This window comes from Halictus rubicundus, chromosome 18 (assembly GCF_050948215.1).
Source record: "Halictus rubicundus isolate RS-2024b chromosome 18, iyHalRubi1_principal, whole genome shotgun sequence".
In the NCBI taxonomy this organism is placed as follows: Eukaryota; Metazoa; Arthropoda; class Insecta; order Hymenoptera; family Halictidae; genus Halictus; species Halictus rubicundus.
In genome coordinates this window covers 7,995,975-8,015,461 of record NC_135166.1, presented here as the reverse complement: position 1 = coordinate 8,015,461, position 19,487 = coordinate 7,995,975, and the positions used below count along the sequence as shown (strand labels likewise).

Here is a 19,487-nt window from a genome sequence, read left to right as displayed (position 1 = left end):
TAGGCACCGATGGGCACCGACGAGTACCGACGAGATACTGTTAAAGCACAGACTTAAGATTCGAACAGACTGTGCATGCAATGCTTTTTTTGTCTACGGTTCTGAATTACCGACTCTGTAGAAAATGCTCTAGTACCATAGACGAGATATAGGAATAGACCTGACACCCAATTTATTTTGGTGTTCATCGGTTTTGGGCACGGTGTATTATAGAGGTGTTCCGACCTGGTTCCGACAAAGCAGAGAAGATATGAGAGTGTCCACGTCCAGGGTTTCGGCGTTCCCACTTTTGTGACATCGCCTTTTTAGCATGGAACAGAACCATGTCTACTTTTTGCACGGAACAGAATCACATCATCTTCTTGCATGAAACAGAATGTATCGTATCTTTTAAAGATGATGTGCATTCTATTTCATGCTAAAAGGGCGTGAGCACTGTAATATCTTTTTTGACACAACTTACCGCGATATTGACAGTAGAGCCCGCTAGCACCAGATTTTCATAAGATTTTTTAGAAATCTATCGACGATTTTAGTGACTCTCTAGTCAATCTGCAATTTCTACAATAGAGGGCGCGCATATACAATTATACATTTGAATGAGCTCTAGCTCTACTCCTATACCTCGTCTGTAATACTACAGATATAACAAAAATAATGTTACTAATTACATGATATGAACGCACGATAAATAACAAATAGGAATATTTCTTTCTTTTCTTTATTAAAATATAAAGTTTTATATATATGTATATATTGCATCAGATAAAATTATGTATCAAATGTAAAAATGATAGTTTCTTATAAAGTACGTTTCTTATACAATAGATGTAATGTTCTGGATTTGTAAGCATGTATAATGACTAGTGTAGTCTTAAAATTTTGTAAATAATTATATATTGATTTTGATAATATACACCTTCAGTTTCAAAATCTCTGTATGGTCGTAAACCCGAATACGGATTGTGTCCCAAAAATATACACTTTCTATTATGATTTATGATGGTCTCAAATCTTGTTTGTTCTTCCCTTGCTTCTGACAATGTGTAAGATGTTAAAATAAATGGACAATTTTGCTCAGCAATTGTTTGTAAAGATTGTGCCCATGTATCATTCCCAAGCTTAAAGTCCTCATATTCACTGATTCCAGCATTGTATCCAATAATAAAATTTGGTTTTGTATACGAAGTACTATTTATATAATTATTGTAAAATACATTGTGCATTTGAATTGAAAGTTGTTTGTTGCTCAATTGACAGTATTTACAAAGATTTATCGACGTAGAGTCTGGGCATAATTCAGGCCCAATTAATATAATCTTGGCTTCTGTTGATTTTGGTAACCAGTGCAATAAAATTTCCCAAAAATTGATACCACTAATTTCTATCATATTAGCTCCAATTACGTGAATAGTTATATTTTCTTCCCATGAGAAAATACCTAACTTTTTCATTGCATAACACAATGTCAATGGTCGTGTAAGATATTCTGAGTCAATCATTGTTTCTTCTTCTATTGACAAGTGTAAAGACTTCTTTTTATTACCATAATGTTTTATATAATCCTCCATATTTTGTGGAAGATCTGCACAATTCATGTTGTATGATAATCTTAATTCGGGCACTAAATTTTTGTACATTACTGAGGCCATATCCAATTTAAAACATAATTTTAATTTGTTACAAACACTCGAGTGCATTGCATCATTTTTATGCTTTTTACAGAAAGTTGTTGCGGGACAATATAGACAGTCCACAAGTTCTTTGGAACTTCGGTTGTGACACACTATGCAAGATCTATAGAATTTAAACATTTGTTCTTCATAAAATTCCAATCTTCTCGGAAGCTTCAATGCTACTAATAACATAAAGCTCATTTTCATTTCAGCCCATTTTACTGTATTAACATCTTCTTTACTATTTACAAAGTTGTTCATTTTATTATCATTGAAAACATTACAAATAACGTTACATAAATCTTTGTGTTGCGGCCAATGTTCTCTTTGATGCTGCTTACTGCAATATGCAATCATTGTACAGTTACCACATCTTTTTAAAGAAACACCTTCACCAAACTGTTTGCAAATATGGCACGCATTTGCATAAAAATGGCAGTTGTAGCTTTTTTCTAGCATTTTCATAGAATAAAGTTCGTAGAAAAATTTATAACTGCAATTTTATCAAAGTATAATTTCCAAAATTCCAAAAACTCGTATAAAGCGTTTTTCCTTCTTGTTAAACATTGATTGTAAATCATTTTCAATGACTTCTTTTATAAATTGTTATTCGAAATTTCATGATCGATTTACGTTTCAATACATTCTTCACCATCATGCATTTACTGGGTATATTAAAAATTCAAGTTGATACACTAGGTTGTTTGCAAAAACACGTAAATATTCAAGAAACAACCAGCACGTCGGTTTTTATAGTAAACACTCTTTAAGTTTTTAATCGGTGTTGCCATCTGCAGTGAGAGAGACAGACTTTCGGTGCACTTAAATATTTACCGTTTCCTTTTAAATGGCTGGGAGTTGGAGAATATTACTTACAATTTAACGAAATGCGTGATCATTGAAGACACCGGAATAAATAACATTCTACACGGTGCTAAAATATTAATTTTTGTATAAGGTACGATTTTTGCAAAATTTCAGGTACATACGATAACCTAACCTTAAACTCCCGTTACTCGAATGTCATAAATACATAAATGATACTTGTCAACAGCGAAAGTGTATTCAATATTTTAATTTTTACAGTTGTGTATTATAATTTTTCTCATTCTGTCGTAATAAAATATTTTATTTTTCTCCCGTACTCAAAGGTTATCGTGTAACAAAAATAATGGGTTGACCGTTCTTTCATGTTCATCGGAATTTACTTTTATTTGCGTAAATTGTTAAATTATTAAATTTTAATTACTTTCGCTGTATTTTACGGTCATCTGTGTTATTTGTTTACAGATCTAAACGCGGAAAACATGATTACCCTAAGAGGAAAGTTAAAAAAGGATGGTGATCTAGCAAATTCAAAAAATAAAGATTATAACAAACGCATTTCTGTCCGTGACAAATTACTTATCAAAGAGGTAGAGTGTATACCGGGATGCATAAAATTCTAAATTACTTTAATCATTTCAAAATAATTGCGACTGACTACTGTATTATGGCTTCGTTAACACGTATACTTTTTTCCATTTAGGTTCAAGAAATGGAACAAACTTTACCTAGTACGTGTCAAGTTACTTTTAATGATCCGCACTGTCTCCACGAGTTCACTCTTTTAATTGTTCCTGATGAAGGGTATTGGTTGGGAGGTCGATTTTACTTCCAGATTTATATACCCGAAGACTATAACATGGCTGTAAATATGTCACTAATAGTTATAACATAATCACTTACAACAAAGTAGTTACTAACAAACTACCTTTACAGCCCCCAAAAGTTAATTGCTTAACAAAACTGTGGCATCCTAATATAAGCGAAGATGGCGATGTATGTCTTTCGATATTAAGACAAAGTAGTATAGATGGAATGGGATGGGCACCAACACGTAAGCTTCAGGATGTTGTATGGGGCTTGAATTCCCTTTTCACTGTGAGTCCAAGAGCATGACATAAATACAGAAATTTCTATTTTATATGGCAGACTTTACTGACTTTCAATGTTTCATTAAAAATAATTTGTTGTTTTTTTCCAGGATCTTTTAAATTTCGATGATCCCCTGAACAGAGACGCAGCCGACCTCTTTATAAAAGATAAAGAATCGTTTCGGAGTAAGGTGAAAGACTATGTTATGCAGTATGCGAAAAGATGATTTGAACTAGACAACAATATCCTAATGATGTAATTTTACAATTATGGGGTTGCTATCTGACTTTGACAGACATTTATAATTCAATTGAAAGATTTTGTGTTCCTTTCTTTTTCTAGATGATACCGATCAAATTCATATTAACTTTTTGCTACTAGTCTTCTTCATCCAGGAAGATTGTACTCGTTGTACTTCCGTTTCGTTAACCGTACGCGGCTTTTGATTGTTCTGATATTTTATTGCGGTCACGATACAACTTATATTTGTAATTATTGGTACAAGGAACGAGGACAGAAAAATGTGTCATTTGTACATTATGCTTATCCTCTTTATAGAGCATTGTAACGATGGAAGATAATTTGTAAATAAATTCCATATTTAATAATAAGACTTTTTTAATTGCGTTATTCGTCAACACCATGGGACAATATCTGTGTTTAAATGTACATCTTCTTTGTCTTTATTACTTAGTATTTATTGGCGATTGTATTAGAACATAATTGCATAATTTTTGTACAATTTCAAACGGTTTCGGTTTGTACCTTGACTCGTTAAAACCTGGTGTGCCTTACGTTACATTCAAATATACCGTTCATTCCTTTCGCCATCTTCATCGTGAATCTTTCACGTTACCGATAGACATTTGTATCTGTTAAAATAGTTAATAGTTGTAACAAATAAATAATAACAAAAAAAAAAAAGAAGAACATGGAGAAGAAAAAAGCTCTTGCGTTTCGTCCCTCCTCGGTAACGGTTTCCTTGCCCTTCACAAGTCTGACTAGATATGTGCGTGAAGTTTTACGGTCACGTTAGGTAAAGAAAATTGGAAAAATCGTGGCTTAATTGTATCTTATTCCTTAGAACGTGGTGAGCAGTTCTTCCTGTATGCTAGTCGATCTGATCAGTTTCTGCGTGGAACCTAACAGGCTTTCGCTTGCCAACGTTTGACTGTCGGATGCCATCTTTGATTTCTCTTCGTGGTACTCTTCGCTATATTCTTTCAGTCTGTTGCCCAAGAACACAGCCCTCTCGCGTTTTTTGATCATGAAGTCGGACAGTTGAAGCCATCTGTGTTCGTGGCACTCCTCCACCAGTGGTCTTTTACTAAAATAGATATAAAATAAATGTATAGTAACAGTGCTAATGTATTCTATGGCTTGGAAATGTTGTGAAAGATTTTAATTTAACACAAATTTCCCCAGTAATCACTTTTACTTACTTCGGTGCCCGTTTAAAGACCAACATAAGGAACCTCGTGGCTTCCTGGCTCAGTTCTTTGAACAGATGTTCAAATCTGTACCTAACAAACAGGATGTTCTGTCTGGTCTCCTCAGGGTCCTTACCGCGGAACGGCGAGGTACCGGACAGAAGGACGTACATTAGCACACCGACCATCCAGATGTCTGTCTGAGGATGTGCCGGTTCCTCATTGTAGATTTCAGGTGCTCTATATTCCGGATGGCCGAGTTTAGGCACCGAGGTGCCTAATTTGCTGACGAAGCGGGACGAGCCCATATCGACTAGCTTTATCTGAAGTGATCTAACAGTGGACATAACTATGTTATCGGGTTGAATATCCAGATGACTGTATCCTCGCCAGTGAAGATACTGCAACCCGTCTAGGACCTGCGAAATAGCTGTTGCCACGCAGTTTTCTGTGTACTCGTGTCTGCTCGAGAAATATGTAAGTATATCTGCGCCCTGCAGCTTCTCCAAAATGAACACCGCAACTGGAGCTCCTGGTGATTTGTACGCCGCTTCCAGCAACGCTATCCTTTCGTGTCTTAAGGAACGAAGAGCTTCGAACTCTTTGTTCACCTGTTTCTCTGTGTCCGAATTCAGTTCCAAGATCTTGGCTACTATCACACGGTCCGAGGACTTGTCAACGCCCTTCACCACGGCGGAGAACTGTCCTCTGGCTACCTCAGAGATGAAGCTATACTTGCTGGTCAGATTGGTCTCAGTCGACCATTCGATAGGATGATCCTCGATGGAGTAATCCATGTGTGGTTTATCCTCTTCAGGAATAATGACTTGTCCAGCTTCTGTAAGATCTTGAAGATGCCTCATTGCTCGCGTTATCTGAACCTTCTGACATCCCGTTGGCCTAGTCTTGATCAGTTTCGATGGTATTCCCTTCTCGCTCCAACCGATACGGTTGCGAGCCGCCAAACGGAAGTTGTAGCTGCTGTCCGGCTTCAGGTTCCTCACCAGGAAGAATTCATGATCGATGTTCGAAGCGAGGTCTATCCACTCGATACCGTCGCCTTCTCTGATTTGAAGATTGTAGCACAGGACTGGAGAGTTGCCGTCGTACTTGGGCTGCTTCCATCGCAGAAGGATCTCCGTATCTGATAGCTCGGATACCTGGAAAATCAATTTGTTAGAAAAGTGTCGTATGGTCGGTATACATTTTTCTGATTACCTCGGGAGAGTCAGGACACGAAGGAACAACCGCCTCCACCAGTCTGCACCTAACGACAGTCTGTCCCAATGTGTTCCTAGCTACAACCTTGTAGCTACCCACGTCGTGATCCTTCGTTGGATTGAAGCCGAGTATGGACCTCCCGTCTTTATCCTCGGTGACCTTTACCCTGTTTGTTTCTTGAATCATTATGTCGTTCTTGAACCACTGAATCAACGGCTTGGGACTTCCTACAGCTAGGCATAGTAGCTGAGCAGGCTTTCCTTCCTCGATCGGTCTGATTTGCGGTTTCTCGCGGAAGAATGGCGGGTGTCCTTCTTTCTTCGACTCCAGCATCGCCTCAGCTTCGGCGTAGCTATCCAATCGCGTTCCCAATTCATGTTTCAAGCGTCTCAGAGTGAAGTTATCGGGTGCTCCGTATCTACTGATCCTGGCGCGTCTTTCGTCGTCGATCTCTTCGTCCATTACGTCCGTAAAACGGCGACGTTCGCGTATAATTGGTGCCTACGTTGAAGAAATGGTGAATTAGAATCTGATAATTCGAAGATGCAGTCTTGAATTCGAATTAAGAGCCGCCGGTTACCCTCCAATCGAAGTTTTCTTCGGCGATGGTACGCGAGAACCCTGGGCTACGATTACAGGCAACTTTCATGTACTCGCGCAAACGTACAGGGAAGTCAGTGTCCCGCAGTTGAAGAAGGTACGTGTCTGGTCCGTTCTGATAGCTATAAAGGTAAACAAGCGTATATTATCCAGAATACAAGGTTCGACTCTCACGTGAGTATATTTTAAAACCTCAATTGGAATTAAATGATATTCAATATGACCGTTCGGAGACTGGATTATCTTTCACTTTCGCTTTGCAGTTCTCGAAGCTATTACTTACTGGCTTTCACTTTTGATAATTCCAATCTCAGTGTCAATTGGCTCTCTTGAGGGTATTTGAGTGTCCCAAGGCTTCGCTGACGGTTTCTTCGTTGGGCTGTATATTCTGTCGTCGCTGGGCTCAGGAGTGTACTTATGACCAGGTGGATAAACCATTTTGGACGGATGCTCGAAAGCAGTTTCCAGCTTACTTCTGCGGTACCAGGTGCGGCAGGATGCATTGTTGTACCAGTCGCTAAAATGATTATGCTCGGAGTGAATAACAATCTGTCGGATACAAATCTTGTGTATGCTATGAACTATTTACCGGTATAGCTTGTAGTAGTTCTTCAAGTTCTCGGATGGTATCTTGTACAAATCGGTAGGAGATCTGTCCGCGTAACCAGTGATCCAAGGATGAGTAAGGGCAGCTTTGACGTCCATCCTCCTCTCGCAATTATACATTAACAGTAGACGAATGAAGTCTTTAGCATCCTCGGAAATGTTCTGCCAACGATCATCGAACTCCCACTTCCCATCTCTGATCTTCAGTAGGGTCTCCCTGTCATTGAAACCTCTGAACGGCGAGATACCGGACAGAAGGATGTACGTGATGATACCAACGGACCACATGTCCGCGCTATACGATACTCCTTCGTTGTTCGTCACTTCCGGAGCTACGTACTCCGGCATTCCGTATGCTAAGGTCATCAGCTTCGTCTGAGTGATTCTTCTGGATAGGCCGAAGTCGCAGATCTTTAGGTCGTCGCCTCCCGTGTGCGAAATTAACAGGTCCCCGAGCTGCAAACAAATTGTCGACACGGAGGTTAAAATAAATATGTTATTCATTGTTCGATCGCGCGTTTCACCTATATAGGGCCATTATTTTTCCATTGGAAACTTGAATTTTCTTTACGTAAAATATTATACATATACTACAGGCTGGTTCACGCAACTTGCGTACCTAGAATATTTCCGTTACTTATAATAATATGAAAAAATTATTACATAAAAATTGCACAGTATAGAGTCATTTTGATTTCTTTAAATGGAAAGATCTATAGATAGAGTATCAAATTGTGCGTAAAAATGTATTGATCTTCACATGTTCTAGATCTAATAATTAACCAGCTATTACTTTTATATTTGCGATTCGTTGAATATCCAGAACTGATGATTTTTTATTTCAAGCATGTTTTTCTCACATTACCAAAAGCGTCTGAACAATTGTGACGGACGTTACGCTGAATACCCTGTATACAACCAACATGTTACAAAAAATTCTCAAGTTTGTCCCTAGCCACTATAGTGGCCGCCCTCTAAAGGTTGATAAATTGATTGAAAGAGAAATCAACCGTCAGGCCGAGATGAGCAAAGTGATTGTCGTGCATGTACTCCAATCCCCAGAGCAGTTGCCTCATGTAACCAGCAATTTCAGACTCTGTGTAGTATGCTTGCTTGGTCAGGGTGTCCACAAGTTCACCACCGGCAGCTCTGATATTTGGTTAAGAAACATTTTATTGCAACCGATCGCGAAGCTACATAAAGAAACCAGCAACAATTCAAAACGAGAGTGAGAAAATGATAGAAATATTTCTAGCGAAGGATACAGTTCTATAATCAACGTGACTGTAAGGTCGGCCTCGTAAGCGTCGTGCAGCCGCAGCAGTTTCCTATGGTTCAAATTGTTCATGATGTCCATCTCGTTGTACATGTACGGTTTCAGGTCTCCTCTACCGTGCATGACCTTGGCCGCGTAATTTCTTCCGGTACACCTTTCTACAGCGTGATAAGTGATACCCTGGGTACCACGACCAAGTTCATCGCCAAGATCATAGTAATCGTCGTATGGCCTGTCGTGGCGAGTTCTGATGTCGCTCTTCCTCTTGTACGTTCTGAATCCGTACTCGTGCTCGTTCTCTTCCACGTGCAACATCACGGAACAGGAAATCGATCCTGCCACGTTTCCTGCGCTGATCGAATAGAGACCCTCATCCTTCACTATGGCGTCGCTGATAAACAGAATCGAAGTGTCCGGTTCCGTGAATTCGATCTAGAACAATAGAACCAATTTCTGTAATCGAAGGCCTAAGAATCCAATCTACAGCGGATTAACTCTGCGCGAGAGTATCGCGGACCACAAAGAATTAAGATTAGCTTCAACTGACCCTGATTCTCGAAGAGGACGTCAAAGGCTTCCAGTCCTTGTACCACTTGATGTCCGGATAGGGTACACCGGTGACCTTGGCGACTAGTTGCCCGGATCTTCGGACCATCACGATCACCTCTTCCGGTCTCTGAATGAAGGACGGGTATTCCGCGATCTGCAGGCGAACCCTTTGTCTAGCCTCACCATGTTCGTTGGTAGCCACAGCTTCGTACATGCCTTCGTCCCGTTCCAGCATCCTATTGATGAATAAGGTAGCTTGTCCGTTCCTCGTGTAGCTTTGATCGTACCTTCCGCCGGATTCTATCAGCTGGTCGTTGAAGTAGTAGGTCATCTTCGGTTTGGGGTAGCCGTAGACGAACCAGAACAGACTGCAGTTGTGATTTTTCACGCCAAACTGGGTGTCGTGTTCCTGGCGCAAGAATCTTGGCGCTTGAGCATAGTTATCGTGCGGTGGTCTCTCGATGTCGAAGTCCTTCGGGAAGTAGGGACTGGTCTCCGGGCGGAAGTCGATGCCAGGAGGCAGATATGGGAAGAATTTTGGAGGATCGGGTTCTAATTTCGCACGGTATGTCTGCGCGAACGGCGACGGATCGCTTAGCCCGTATTTGTTCTCCACGCGGATACGGAATTTGTAGTCCCTGAAGGGCTCCAAGTTGCGGATGTCGCAGACGCAGCTGCGAATCCCGGAACGGGCGGTGAACCAGTCGCCGTCTGGCAGCTCGCACATTTCCACTTGATACGTGACAGGGATTCGCGGACCGATCGGGATAGAGGGCTTCCAGGACAACGTCAAGTGACGATCCATCATCCTGCTGATGATCGGACGGTCGGCCAGCGGCAGCGGGACGCCAGACTTCCGGTACTTGTCGAACTCGGCGTATTGGTCTGCCAATGGTTTCTTTGGTCTTGGCTCCAGTGCTGCACAAACAATGATTTTACGTTAGACGATCTGGTTTACTATCTTTTGCATACTATTTCTAGAACGTATATACGAAAAGCATAGATACGCAGAACCTACAGTAAAAAAGTTAAAAAAGCAAATGTATACATGTTAGTTTTGATTGGGCAAAATTATGAGACATCCAGCTTATTTTCTGGTTTTATGATTTCTGTCAGCAATTATTCAACTGCGAATGGACACAGACGTGAAAATCTATCATTTAATAGTAATATTATTGCATTTGTTAAAAGAAAAAAAAAACAAACAAAAGATTCTTACATTCGTAGATCAGTTCTGCGGTGCACGAGTCCGAGCCGTGGGGATTCACTATCTTCAGCTCGTATTTGCCAGCGTCCAACTCGTCCACGTTGGAAATGACCAGACGCAACAGGCTGCCTTCTTGCTCCGTTCTGATTCTATCGGTCTGCCAAATTCGATCGCCGTTGCGGTACCACTCGAAGTCTGGTTCGGGGTAGCCTGTGATGCAGGCGGTGAACTTGGCTGGCATTCCTCTGTACACCTCGCAGTCGCCAATCCTCTTCAAGAAGGACGGTGGTTCGATCTTCTGCATCTTTCCTCTGGAACCGAAGAACGCGAACGATAAAAGATAAGGGCAACGCGAAAACACAAGGAATTAAGTAATTGTACCAAAAGTGCGTACATCTTGTCAACTATAGCCAGATTGGCGACGCATTCCGCTTCTCCGCTCCGGTTCACCGCTTTGCACTTGTAAAGCCCGGAGTCGTCGTAAGTGCAATCCTTCACGTACAAGCAACAAGCGTCGCCGTCTCGTTTGATCTTGTATTTGTCGTCGTCGTGCAAGATCGGCTTGTCGTTGAAGTACCAGCTGATCTCAGGACGCGGGAGGCCGGCGATACGAGCTGGGAACTTGGCGTCGAAGGTAGGCAGTTGTTGAAGGTCGGTGAACCTCTGCGAGAAGCTAGGCGGCGTGTAGATCTTTCTGATGTTAGCCGTGGCCTTGGTCGAGTCTTCGCCGAGCGGATTGGCTACACGACATTCGTAGACACCAGCATCCTTCGGCTCACAGGGATTGATCTCTAATTCGGTCTTCTTTCCGTCACAGGTCACAGTCAAGCGACCAGAAGACGACACAGGCGCACCATCCTTCGTCCAGCTGACGTCTGGCACGGGATTGCCGACGAACGTGGCGGACAGATTCAACGGCTGACCCTCTTCGACGTACACATCCCTCATCGGGTTCATGAAACTAGGTTTCTCCTCGGGGACGCCCTCTTGCAGTTTGCCCATGATGCTGATGGTACCTTTGCAAGAGGATGTTCCTTCCGTGTTGCCTGCTATCACCTGATACTCTCCCGCATCTTCTGGCGTGGCTCTTTCGATAATCAATGCTTGACTTCCGTCTGGCAAGCTGACTGTCTTTATACGTTGCCCGTCGGGTTTTATCTGAGAATATACGATACTTTAGCATCAACCTTATTGTTTCCGTGGTTTCAACAGAGCTGAGTAAAATATTTCTTCAAATAGTAAATATACTATTTTATTTGAAATCATACGAGCGGTTTTGAAAATAAAATATTTTATATGTCAGAAAAAGTTTTTAAAATAGTACATCATTTGAAGGATTCTCAAACTGGTGAGAATTTTATTTGTAATAGTCTTTTTATTTTTATTTAATTTTTCGATTATTCGTAACTAGACTGCGGATCTTTATGCAAAATAAAATTTTTATACATCAATTGCAATCTATAGGCGCTATGTAAAAATTTATTTTGCTCATTAATAATTTTTATATATTAAAAATGACATTGACATTGTTAAAGTCTGTTATTCTTTTTAATGTTTTGAATTACACATACTCATTTTTGTCATAAATGCATAAAATCCGCAGTCTATTCGGATCAAATATTAATATAAAGGTGTATAAAAACTAAGAAATTTCCGTGCAAAAATGTCGATTTTGACTTTTACGTTTCATTGTACGGTACAGTAACATTTAAAATATTTTTCCTTAAAATTTTACTCAGCTATGGTTTCTAACAAGATTTGACTACCTCCTGTCCATCCTTGAACCATTGAAGCTGCGGCGCCGGCTTTCCCAGCACTTTGACCTCCAACTTGACAGGGAAGCCTTCGACCACCGTTAGAGGTTGAAGATTTGTTATGAATTCTGGTCGTTTCTCCTTCTCTTCGACCGTCACTTTAGCAGACCCGGAGGTCTCGCCCAGCGAGTTCGACGCTGTTAAAGAGTATGTGCCGGCATCCTCCGGACGGACATTGTCGATTCTTAAACCAATCAGTCCATTCGGTTCGTTCATGAAGTAGATCTCCTTGGAGTGACGCAATGGTAATCCGTCCTTGAACCATTGCACCTGGGGATTGGGGAATGCAACCACTTGGGCCTCCAGTTTGAGAGGCTGGCCGACGATTGCCTTGGTGTCTTCCAGGGGTTTCGAGAAAGATGGTTTCCTTCTTTGAGCTGCAACCAGATTATATTATCACCAAGATATCTCCTTCGTTTGCGATGACATAAAAAGAAAATTCACAGGTCGTTCCGATGGTTTTATACCCTTCAAAAGTAAAAGAAATTCATACTGATTTCGTCTCTATTTTAAAGTATACTCCGCTTTTATTAGCAATAGTGGTATTTGTGTTGATAAATTGATTAGTGATTTGTTGGTAACTTGTCTAACGGTATCATTGCCTGGATGACTATTTCGTGACGCTCAGGTTTGTCACGTGTCATGATTCTTTCTATGAGACTGATTCCGCAAATGTTTCATGTCAAAAAATACTCTGTATATATTGTAATACTCACGTTTAATAGCCACAGCACACAGGGAAGTTAGTTCGCCGGTGGGGTTAGTGATCACTAACTTATAAGCTCCGCAATCGGTTGGTTTCACGCAGTCGATGGTAAGCTTGGTAGAACCATCCGGGAGGTGCTCGATTTTCACGTGTTCATCGGGCACGAGCTTTTCTCCGTCCTTGAACCAAGCGACGCTGGGCATAGGGCTGCCGTCCACTTTAGCTTTGAGTTCCAAAGGTTCTCCCTCGTCGACGTCCAGCGACCTCGGCAAGGTCTGGCCGAAACCAGGTGTGATCATTTCCATCTTCAACTCGCAAGCAGTCTGAGCACTTCCGGCAACGTTGGTCGCCTGACATTTTATGGTGCCGACATCGCTTTGAGAGAAGGTCTTGATGGACAAGGTGCTGTCCACGATGCCGTCCACGTGAGTGGTGATCGTGTGACGACTGTCTTCCTTGATCTCCACGCCATCCTTCAACCACAGAACCTTGGGTCTGGGGATGCCAGTGAGTCGGACCTTCAACTCCGTGTCGTCGCGATCCTTGATGGACGCGTCGGCGAGGGATTTCGTGAAGATAGGTGTCTCGGCTGAAATATTTCACGTTGTGATTCATTCGAAGGTAATTATAATTATGGGAGATTTTTAGAGGCGCGCGAAAACCCAAAAATGACGGGTACTGAATGGTCGGGACGGGTCGGTTTCTCGAAAAAAATTCTCAACCGTCCCGATCCGACATTTTCGGGTTTTCGCACACCTCCAGAGATTATCCTTTTGGATTAAAGGATTTTAGTTCAAGAATTTACGTTATTATAGGCTGATGCTTACTGTGAGGTGTTAGCGTCGCCTGCGCGGTCGCTTCGCCAAGGTAATTCTTTACGGACAAGGTATACACTCCCTTGTCTGAAACTTCGACGCTCTTGATGACGAACGTGTATTTATTGTTCCTCTTATCTTCCTTGAAATGGAATCTGTCTCCCTCCACCAACTTCTGACCGTCTTTCATCCACGTGATATCCGGCTTGGGGTTTCCTTTTACGATGGCTACCCATTCTAGCGACTCTTCAACCGATTCAACCACGTCCTTGAATTCTTCGATTTCTGGTCGCAATAGGAGGTTGAGGAAAGCCTGAACGGTTTGAATCGATTATCAATTTGTACAACTATCCCGTATCATAAATAGAAATGGCTACTAACGCTGGCTTCCGCCTCGCCATATTTGTTCTTCAGCTTCAACGTGTATTCTCCAGTGTCGTCGGCGCCGCATTTAGGCACACCTAACGTAACCGTAGTTTCGGTCAATTTATCATTAGCTGGTTTATTCTGAACGTCGAACTTGAGTCGTCTGTCATCTGGCGGAATTTCTTCACCCTTGAAGAACCTATTCGAACAAATCATCTTTAAAGCATCCTTTAAACATTTTAATTGATCTGGCATGAAGTTGCGTGCTTCAAGGTTGACCTACCTAACGCTTAACCCTTTACGACGCACTAGTTAAAAACAGTAACCATTTTTAATACGCAAGAGTAACATGAACTGGCAATAAGTTTGGAACCAAACGCAAAAATACGACGCTAAGGGGAAACATCAAAGTTTCTGATACAGGTTGGGGCGGAAATTGCAGTACAAATGGGCAGAGGGTGATTGTATACGTAAAAATAAATCGAAAAAGAGGAATAACATTTTTTTATTTGACGGTAGGATTTTCCATACTTATTTCTAAGCAATATTTTGCTTCTTCTATATTTTTTTGTTACACAATAAACAAAATTCATAATTATTTCATGAGGTTCTGTTTTCAAACAGACTAATTGAACATTACACTACATTTCATATGTGTACCATTGTGTTTTATACAGGGTGTTCATTTGAAAACTTTCCAGCCGTATATCTCGAAAAGTATGAAAGATATTAAAAAAGTGTAAAACACGTGTCCAAGGATTTCGAGAGGGAAAGAGGGGGGCAATATCAGTTTTTTATGTGGGTGGCGTTTTCAAGGTCATTTGAAGGTCAACTTTGTTTTTTCAAATGGAAACCTATATTTTTTATTATGGGATCTTATTGTACGTAAAAAGACCAGTAATTTTCGTAGGATACTTTTTTTATCCGCGCACTAGTTTCGGAGATATTTAAAGAGAAGTAGAGCGAGTCATACTTATACTGCAAGAAAGTTTGTAATTTCTTTATAACTATAACAAATTTTCAAAATGTTCTCCGTTGTTTTCTAAACAATAATACAGACGATTCTCAAATTCTGAACGAACATTTTGGGAGGTATCTGTTGGAATAACTCTACATTTCTGTATAATTCGGCGACGCAAATCGTTGACGCTTTCTGGTTGTATTTTATAAACAACAGACTTTAAGTGTTCCCACAAAAAGAAGTCGACTGGAGTTAGATTTGGTGATCTTGGTGACCACTCAATAACACCTCTTCTACCGATCCATCTTAGTGGGAATCGATTGTTTAACCACTGGTGAACTGGTAACGTCTAATGCGGGGGAGCACTATCACGTTGGAAGTACAAAAGCTCTTCATGTAACAAAAAATTGCCGTTTTCGCCTTTTTCAAGATTTTCTGTTATAAGCGGATCAATGATGTCGTCCAGTAAATTTGAATACAGATTGCCACTCAAATTCTCTTGAAAAAACCTATAATAGCATTTCCTAAAATTCCTGCCCAAACATTTATTTTTTCCGGCCATTGAGTATTACTTTCTCTAATAAGATGTGGACTTTCGTCACTCCAATAACGATAGTTATGACGATTTACAGCATCGTTTAAGAAAAAAGTGCATTCGTCACTAAAACAAATGTTTTCAATTAGATTAGGAGTGACGTTGATCATATTTGTTAATTCCTCACAAAACTCAGTCCGCCTGTCAAAGTCGTCTTCCAATAACTTTTGATGCAACTGCATTTTATAAGAATGAAGCTTGTTATATTTAAGTAATTTGTGCACAGATCCCACTGATACACCAGTTGCCATTGAAACTTGTCGAATTGAACTAGTAGGATTCACAGTAAACTGTTCTATAATTTTGATTTGTTCAGCTTCTTATACGAAATTTGGCTGGTTTCTTTTTAAATTTGTCACTGATCCTGTTTCCTTAAACTTTGCAATTAATTGTAACACGTACGTATGAGAAACATGTGTATCGGGATGTCTTCTCATTGTAGCAACAGTTCGACGAGCACACTCATCAGCCCCATGTACATAAAAATTATTTCTATTCGTTCTTCTAAAGAATACACCTTTTTATACAATTAATTGTACTACGATATAGTATCTCTTATTACGATGAATCACACTTGACTAAATAGTACAATCTTATATTGAAAGACAGACAACATAAATAAGAGATCAATAGAGGACAATTTTGTTTTGAAAACATCAACGATTTGCGTCAAAGAATTTTACACAATAATATGCCTCGTTCTACTTCTCAAAAAGTACTTCTAAAAAAAGTAACCTACGAAAATTCCTGGTGTTTTTAAGTACAATAAGATCCCATAATAAAAAACCTATAAGGTTTTCATTTGAAAAAACAAAGTTGACCTTCAAATGACCTTGAAAACGCCACCCAAATAAAAAACTGATACTGCCCCCTCTTTCTCCCTCGAAATCCTTGGACACGTGTTTCAATATCTTTTTTAATATCTTTCATACTCTTCACACACAGTGACTTCCATTAATATTCGAACGCTCCTAAAAAGATTCCAAACTTATTGCCTGGGGTAGTATTAATGTTTTAGTATTTCTACTTACCAGGTCATCTCTGGAACAGGATCAGCAGTGAACGTAGCCCGGAACTCTCCAGAATCGCCTTTGGCCACGTCAGCATCGGCCAGTAGTTCGGTGAACTTCGGTCGTCTAAGATCGTCGACGGTGCCGACGGTCAGGTATCCTTCGGCAGTGTCTTCGCCGAGCTTATTCGTCAGCACGAACGAGTAGACACCTTCGTCCTCGAGGATGGCCTTGCTCAGCTCCATGCTGAAATTCTCGCCCGTGCCGGTGATCCTTATGCGTTCTCCCGCTCGCAGCGGCTTGCCGTCCTTGAACCATTTCGCGTCTGGCCTCGGCAGACCTGTCGCTGTGATCTCGAAGTGGACCTTCTGAGTCTCGTAGATCGTTAGATCGGAGAGACTCGCGCTGAGGATGTGAGGAGGCGCTACACGAAGAATGAGAACATCAGTACACCGTTCACCAGGAATGACTTCGGGCAGTTATTCGAAGTATTTTCTGAATTGCCGTGCAGCTAATGCATCTCGCTTGCTACGTGCTGCTTTTGTTATTCGCTAACTTGTTAAGACACTTTTCGAATGCCAGACAATTTTCTACTTCTTTACACGCATCAGGCGTGCCAATAAGTATTTACGATTCAAACACGAAATAGATTGTTTGCATTTTCTGATATGAAACGCGATACAGCGTTGAAGAATGACAATTAAATGTTTATTTAGTATCAGACAGTTGATTACTTATTGGTACGACCAATACTTGATTATTGCTTGCTTAATCATCCGTGCGGTAGGAATCAAGATGGCGGCGTATCGAGTACGTACGCCCTACAGAATCTTAGAACACTCGGTTCAGCAATAAATCATTACAGTTGTTGACATTTCAGGTTCCTAACGCATAAAGGATTCATTATTGTAGAGCATTCCTGATATCAGCTTACCTTGAATTACCATCTCTCCATACCGTTCTGGCTGTGTTTGACCGACTCATTGTACAAGCAGCGAGTGTTGGGCATTGTTCGGAAACGCTAACAAAATTCTGATCCTTTCCAGGACCAACCTCTTAAATTATTCATTATTCGGTGAACCTCGATACGAGTTCAACTTTGTTAGACGCTTCCGACATGGATCGTCAACGTGCACAGGCGACAAGCGTGTATGGAGTTGTTAGGATGAAGTAGCAAACAAGTTAGGACACATAAGGGGCATGTGGGACAAACGTGTTGTAGAAATCCAAAGCCAGTGATCAACAAATAAGCGAACAATGGCGAGTAATAACAGCCTGATCTCTGGCGCGTCGATCTACAAGATCCATTCCCGCAGCTGACGGAGCGATCCACCCGTACCTGAGTCTCTGCTAGATTCCTTTTCAAGGATATCGTCAAGAACGCTGCGTTGCCGTTTAACGCGGTCTAGTAGCGCCTCGAGCTCCTCGTCAACTTCCTCGTCGGCGCTCAGGGCAGCCTTCAAAGAACTCTGCCTCGACAGCGACTTCTCCGTCGCCTTCAACGACTCTCTCGAGTCCATTCTCTCGATCCTCGAGCTCTGCCTCGACAGGGACTTCTCCGTCGCCTTCAGCGACTCTCTCGAGTCCATTCTCTCGATCCTCGAGCTCTGCCTCGACACACCGTTCTGAACGGACGCTCTTCGCTCCTCTAAATTCGTCTCGACAACCTTCTCGGCGATCGAGTTCGTTCGTTCTATCTTCAAACTCTGTCGTCTCAGTTTGCTCTCTTCGATCGTTGGAGTCTGCGGTTGCTCCAGCGTTTTCTCGGTAATCTTCTCCGACGAAGCTCTCCTCTCCATCTTCGAGGTCTCTTTGGAAAGTCCGTTCTTCAATTCACCGTTTCTAGGCTCCTTCACGGTCTCCAGCGTCGATTTTTCCGACGGCGTCTCTTCCATCGATCGTTCCTCAATGATTGTTTCCGTGAGCAAAGTGCCTCTGAAGGGTTTCACCTCGTCCAGGATCCTTTCTTCAAGCCCGTTCCCGTTAAACTCCTCGTAGGATCCGTTCACGACCTTCACATCTTCGGTCAACTCGGCGCACTGCATGTCGTCGGTGCTGACATCCCTGGAGATCGCCTTCAACGTCGACTCGTCGTCGGACACGGACACTATGGAGACTCCCCGGTTCACCTGAAGCGTCCTTCGATTGTCCTCGCTGGTCTCCGAGAATTCCTCGATCAGAACACCGTTTTGCGGTCTTTGCATCGACTCCTCCTGCACCGTGTAACTGTACGAGGCGATCTCCTCGACCCGAGGACTCTCGGAGTACGACTCCTGGCACTCGACCTTTGTCGCGGTCATCTTGCTGATCGTGTGGCTCTCGTCGGGACCTGCGAACGGCCTGGCTCGTCACCAATTACCTTTCGACTAACGCTACTACAGAGGAGGCACCCCTTGTCTTTTCTTGCTGCGAGTCACCGAGATTCAGCGAGAAACCCGCAGCTGCCTTTCGATACTTTATCGACGCTGTTGCCACCCACATAACCGCTTTTACTCCGTCTGAGGCTCGTGAAAGCTTTGTTCGGTGTGGCGTTATTTGCTTTCGCGGCGGCGGACCTTGCGACTGATAGCGGACAGAAGATGATGGATAAAAATCTAATTCCGGGTGGCCTAAGCAATTTATTTGCGCACGTAACTGTTTTCTGTGCTAGTCTCTTAGACATTATACCTTTATTCAAATGTGATTCTCTGATACTTTTGAGGTGATAAGTTTAAAATAAAAATTTATGTTTTTGTAAC

The 19,487-nt window shown here is 41.7% G+C and overlaps 3 protein-coding genes across 8 annotated transcripts in view; 1 reads left to right on the top strand and 2 right to left on the bottom strand.

Annotated features, from left to right (window-relative positions):
* Window positions 1–713: 713 nt before the first annotated feature.
* LOC143362907 (uncharacterized) lies at window positions 714–2,292 on the bottom strand. Its single transcript, XM_076803416.1, has one exon. The coding sequence runs from the start codon at window positions 2,139–2,141 to the stop codon at window positions 864–866; it is 1,278 nt and encodes a 425-aa protein (XP_076659531.1). The 5' UTR covers window positions 2,142–2,292; the 3' UTR covers window positions 714–863.
* A 182-nt stretch (window positions 2,293–2,474) lies between these two features.
* On the top strand, window positions 2,475–4,204 carry LOC143362908 (NEDD8-conjugating enzyme UBE2F). The gene is made up of 5 exons (XM_076803417.1): window positions 2,475–2,634; window positions 2,967–3,091; window positions 3,205–3,366; window positions 3,438–3,599; window positions 3,703–4,204. Exons 2-5 carry the CDS (start codon window positions 2,984–2,986, stop codon window positions 3,817–3,819), a joined length of 549 nt encoding a protein of 182 aa, XP_076659532.1. The 5' UTR covers window positions 2,475–2,634; window positions 2,967–2,983; the 3' UTR covers window positions 3,820–4,204.
* Obsc (Obscurin) overlaps window positions 4,194–19,487 on the bottom strand; it is a 46,863-nt gene continuing 31,569 nt past the window's right edge. For 4 of the 6 annotated variants that reach the window (XM_076803410.1, XM_076803412.1, XM_076803411.1 and 1 more), the window contains 17 exons: window positions 18,089–19,078; window positions 16,771–17,173; window positions 14,199–14,382; window positions 13,830–14,130; window positions 13,013–13,591; window positions 12,249–12,673; window positions 10,877–11,640; window positions 10,495–10,793; window positions 9,274–10,193; window positions 8,716–9,158; window positions 8,461–8,599; window positions 7,434–7,906; window positions 7,128–7,361; window positions 6,825–6,966; window positions 6,242–6,745; window positions 5,036–6,183; window positions 4,194–4,920 (listed from right to left, as the gene is read on the bottom strand). In XM_076803410.1, the coding sequence (XP_076659525.1) occupies window positions 4,674–4,920; window positions 5,036–6,183; window positions 6,242–6,745; window positions 6,825–6,966; window positions 7,128–7,361; window positions 7,434–7,906; window positions 8,461–8,599; window positions 8,716–9,158; window positions 9,274–10,193; window positions 10,495–10,793; window positions 10,877–11,640; window positions 12,249–12,673; window positions 13,013–13,591; window positions 13,830–14,130; window positions 14,199–14,382; window positions 16,771–17,173; window positions 18,089–19,078 (8,195 nt within the window). In that variant the 3' untranslated portion in view covers window positions 4,194–4,673. The remainder of the gene's footprint in view (window positions 4,921–5,035; window positions 6,184–6,241; window positions 6,746–6,824; window positions 6,967–7,127; window positions 7,362–7,433; window positions 7,907–8,460; window positions 8,600–8,715; window positions 9,159–9,273; window positions 10,194–10,494; window positions 10,794–10,876; window positions 11,641–12,248; window positions 12,674–13,012; window positions 13,592–13,829; window positions 14,131–14,198; window positions 14,383–16,770; window positions 17,174–18,088; window positions 19,079–19,487) is intronic. The other 2 variants (XM_076803415.1, XM_076803414.1) reach the window with 1 other exon arrangement.

Coding starts and splice junctions, on each gene's coding strand:
- LOC143362907 (XM_076803416.1), bottom strand. CDS start 2,141: ATGAAAATGCTAGAAAAAAGCTACAACTGCCATTTTTATGCAAATGCG.
- LOC143362908 (XM_076803417.1), top strand. CDS start 2,984: ATGATTACCCTAAGAGGAAAGTTAAAAAAGGATGGTGATCTAGCAAAT. Junction 3,367..3,437: donor CCGAAGACTATAACATGGCT/GTAAATATGTCA, acceptor CTACCTTTACAG/CCCCCAAAAGTTAATTGCTT. Junction 3,600..3,702: donor GCTTGAATTCCCTTTTCACT/GTGAGTCCAAGA, acceptor GTTTTTTTCCAG/GATCTTTTAAATTTCGATGA.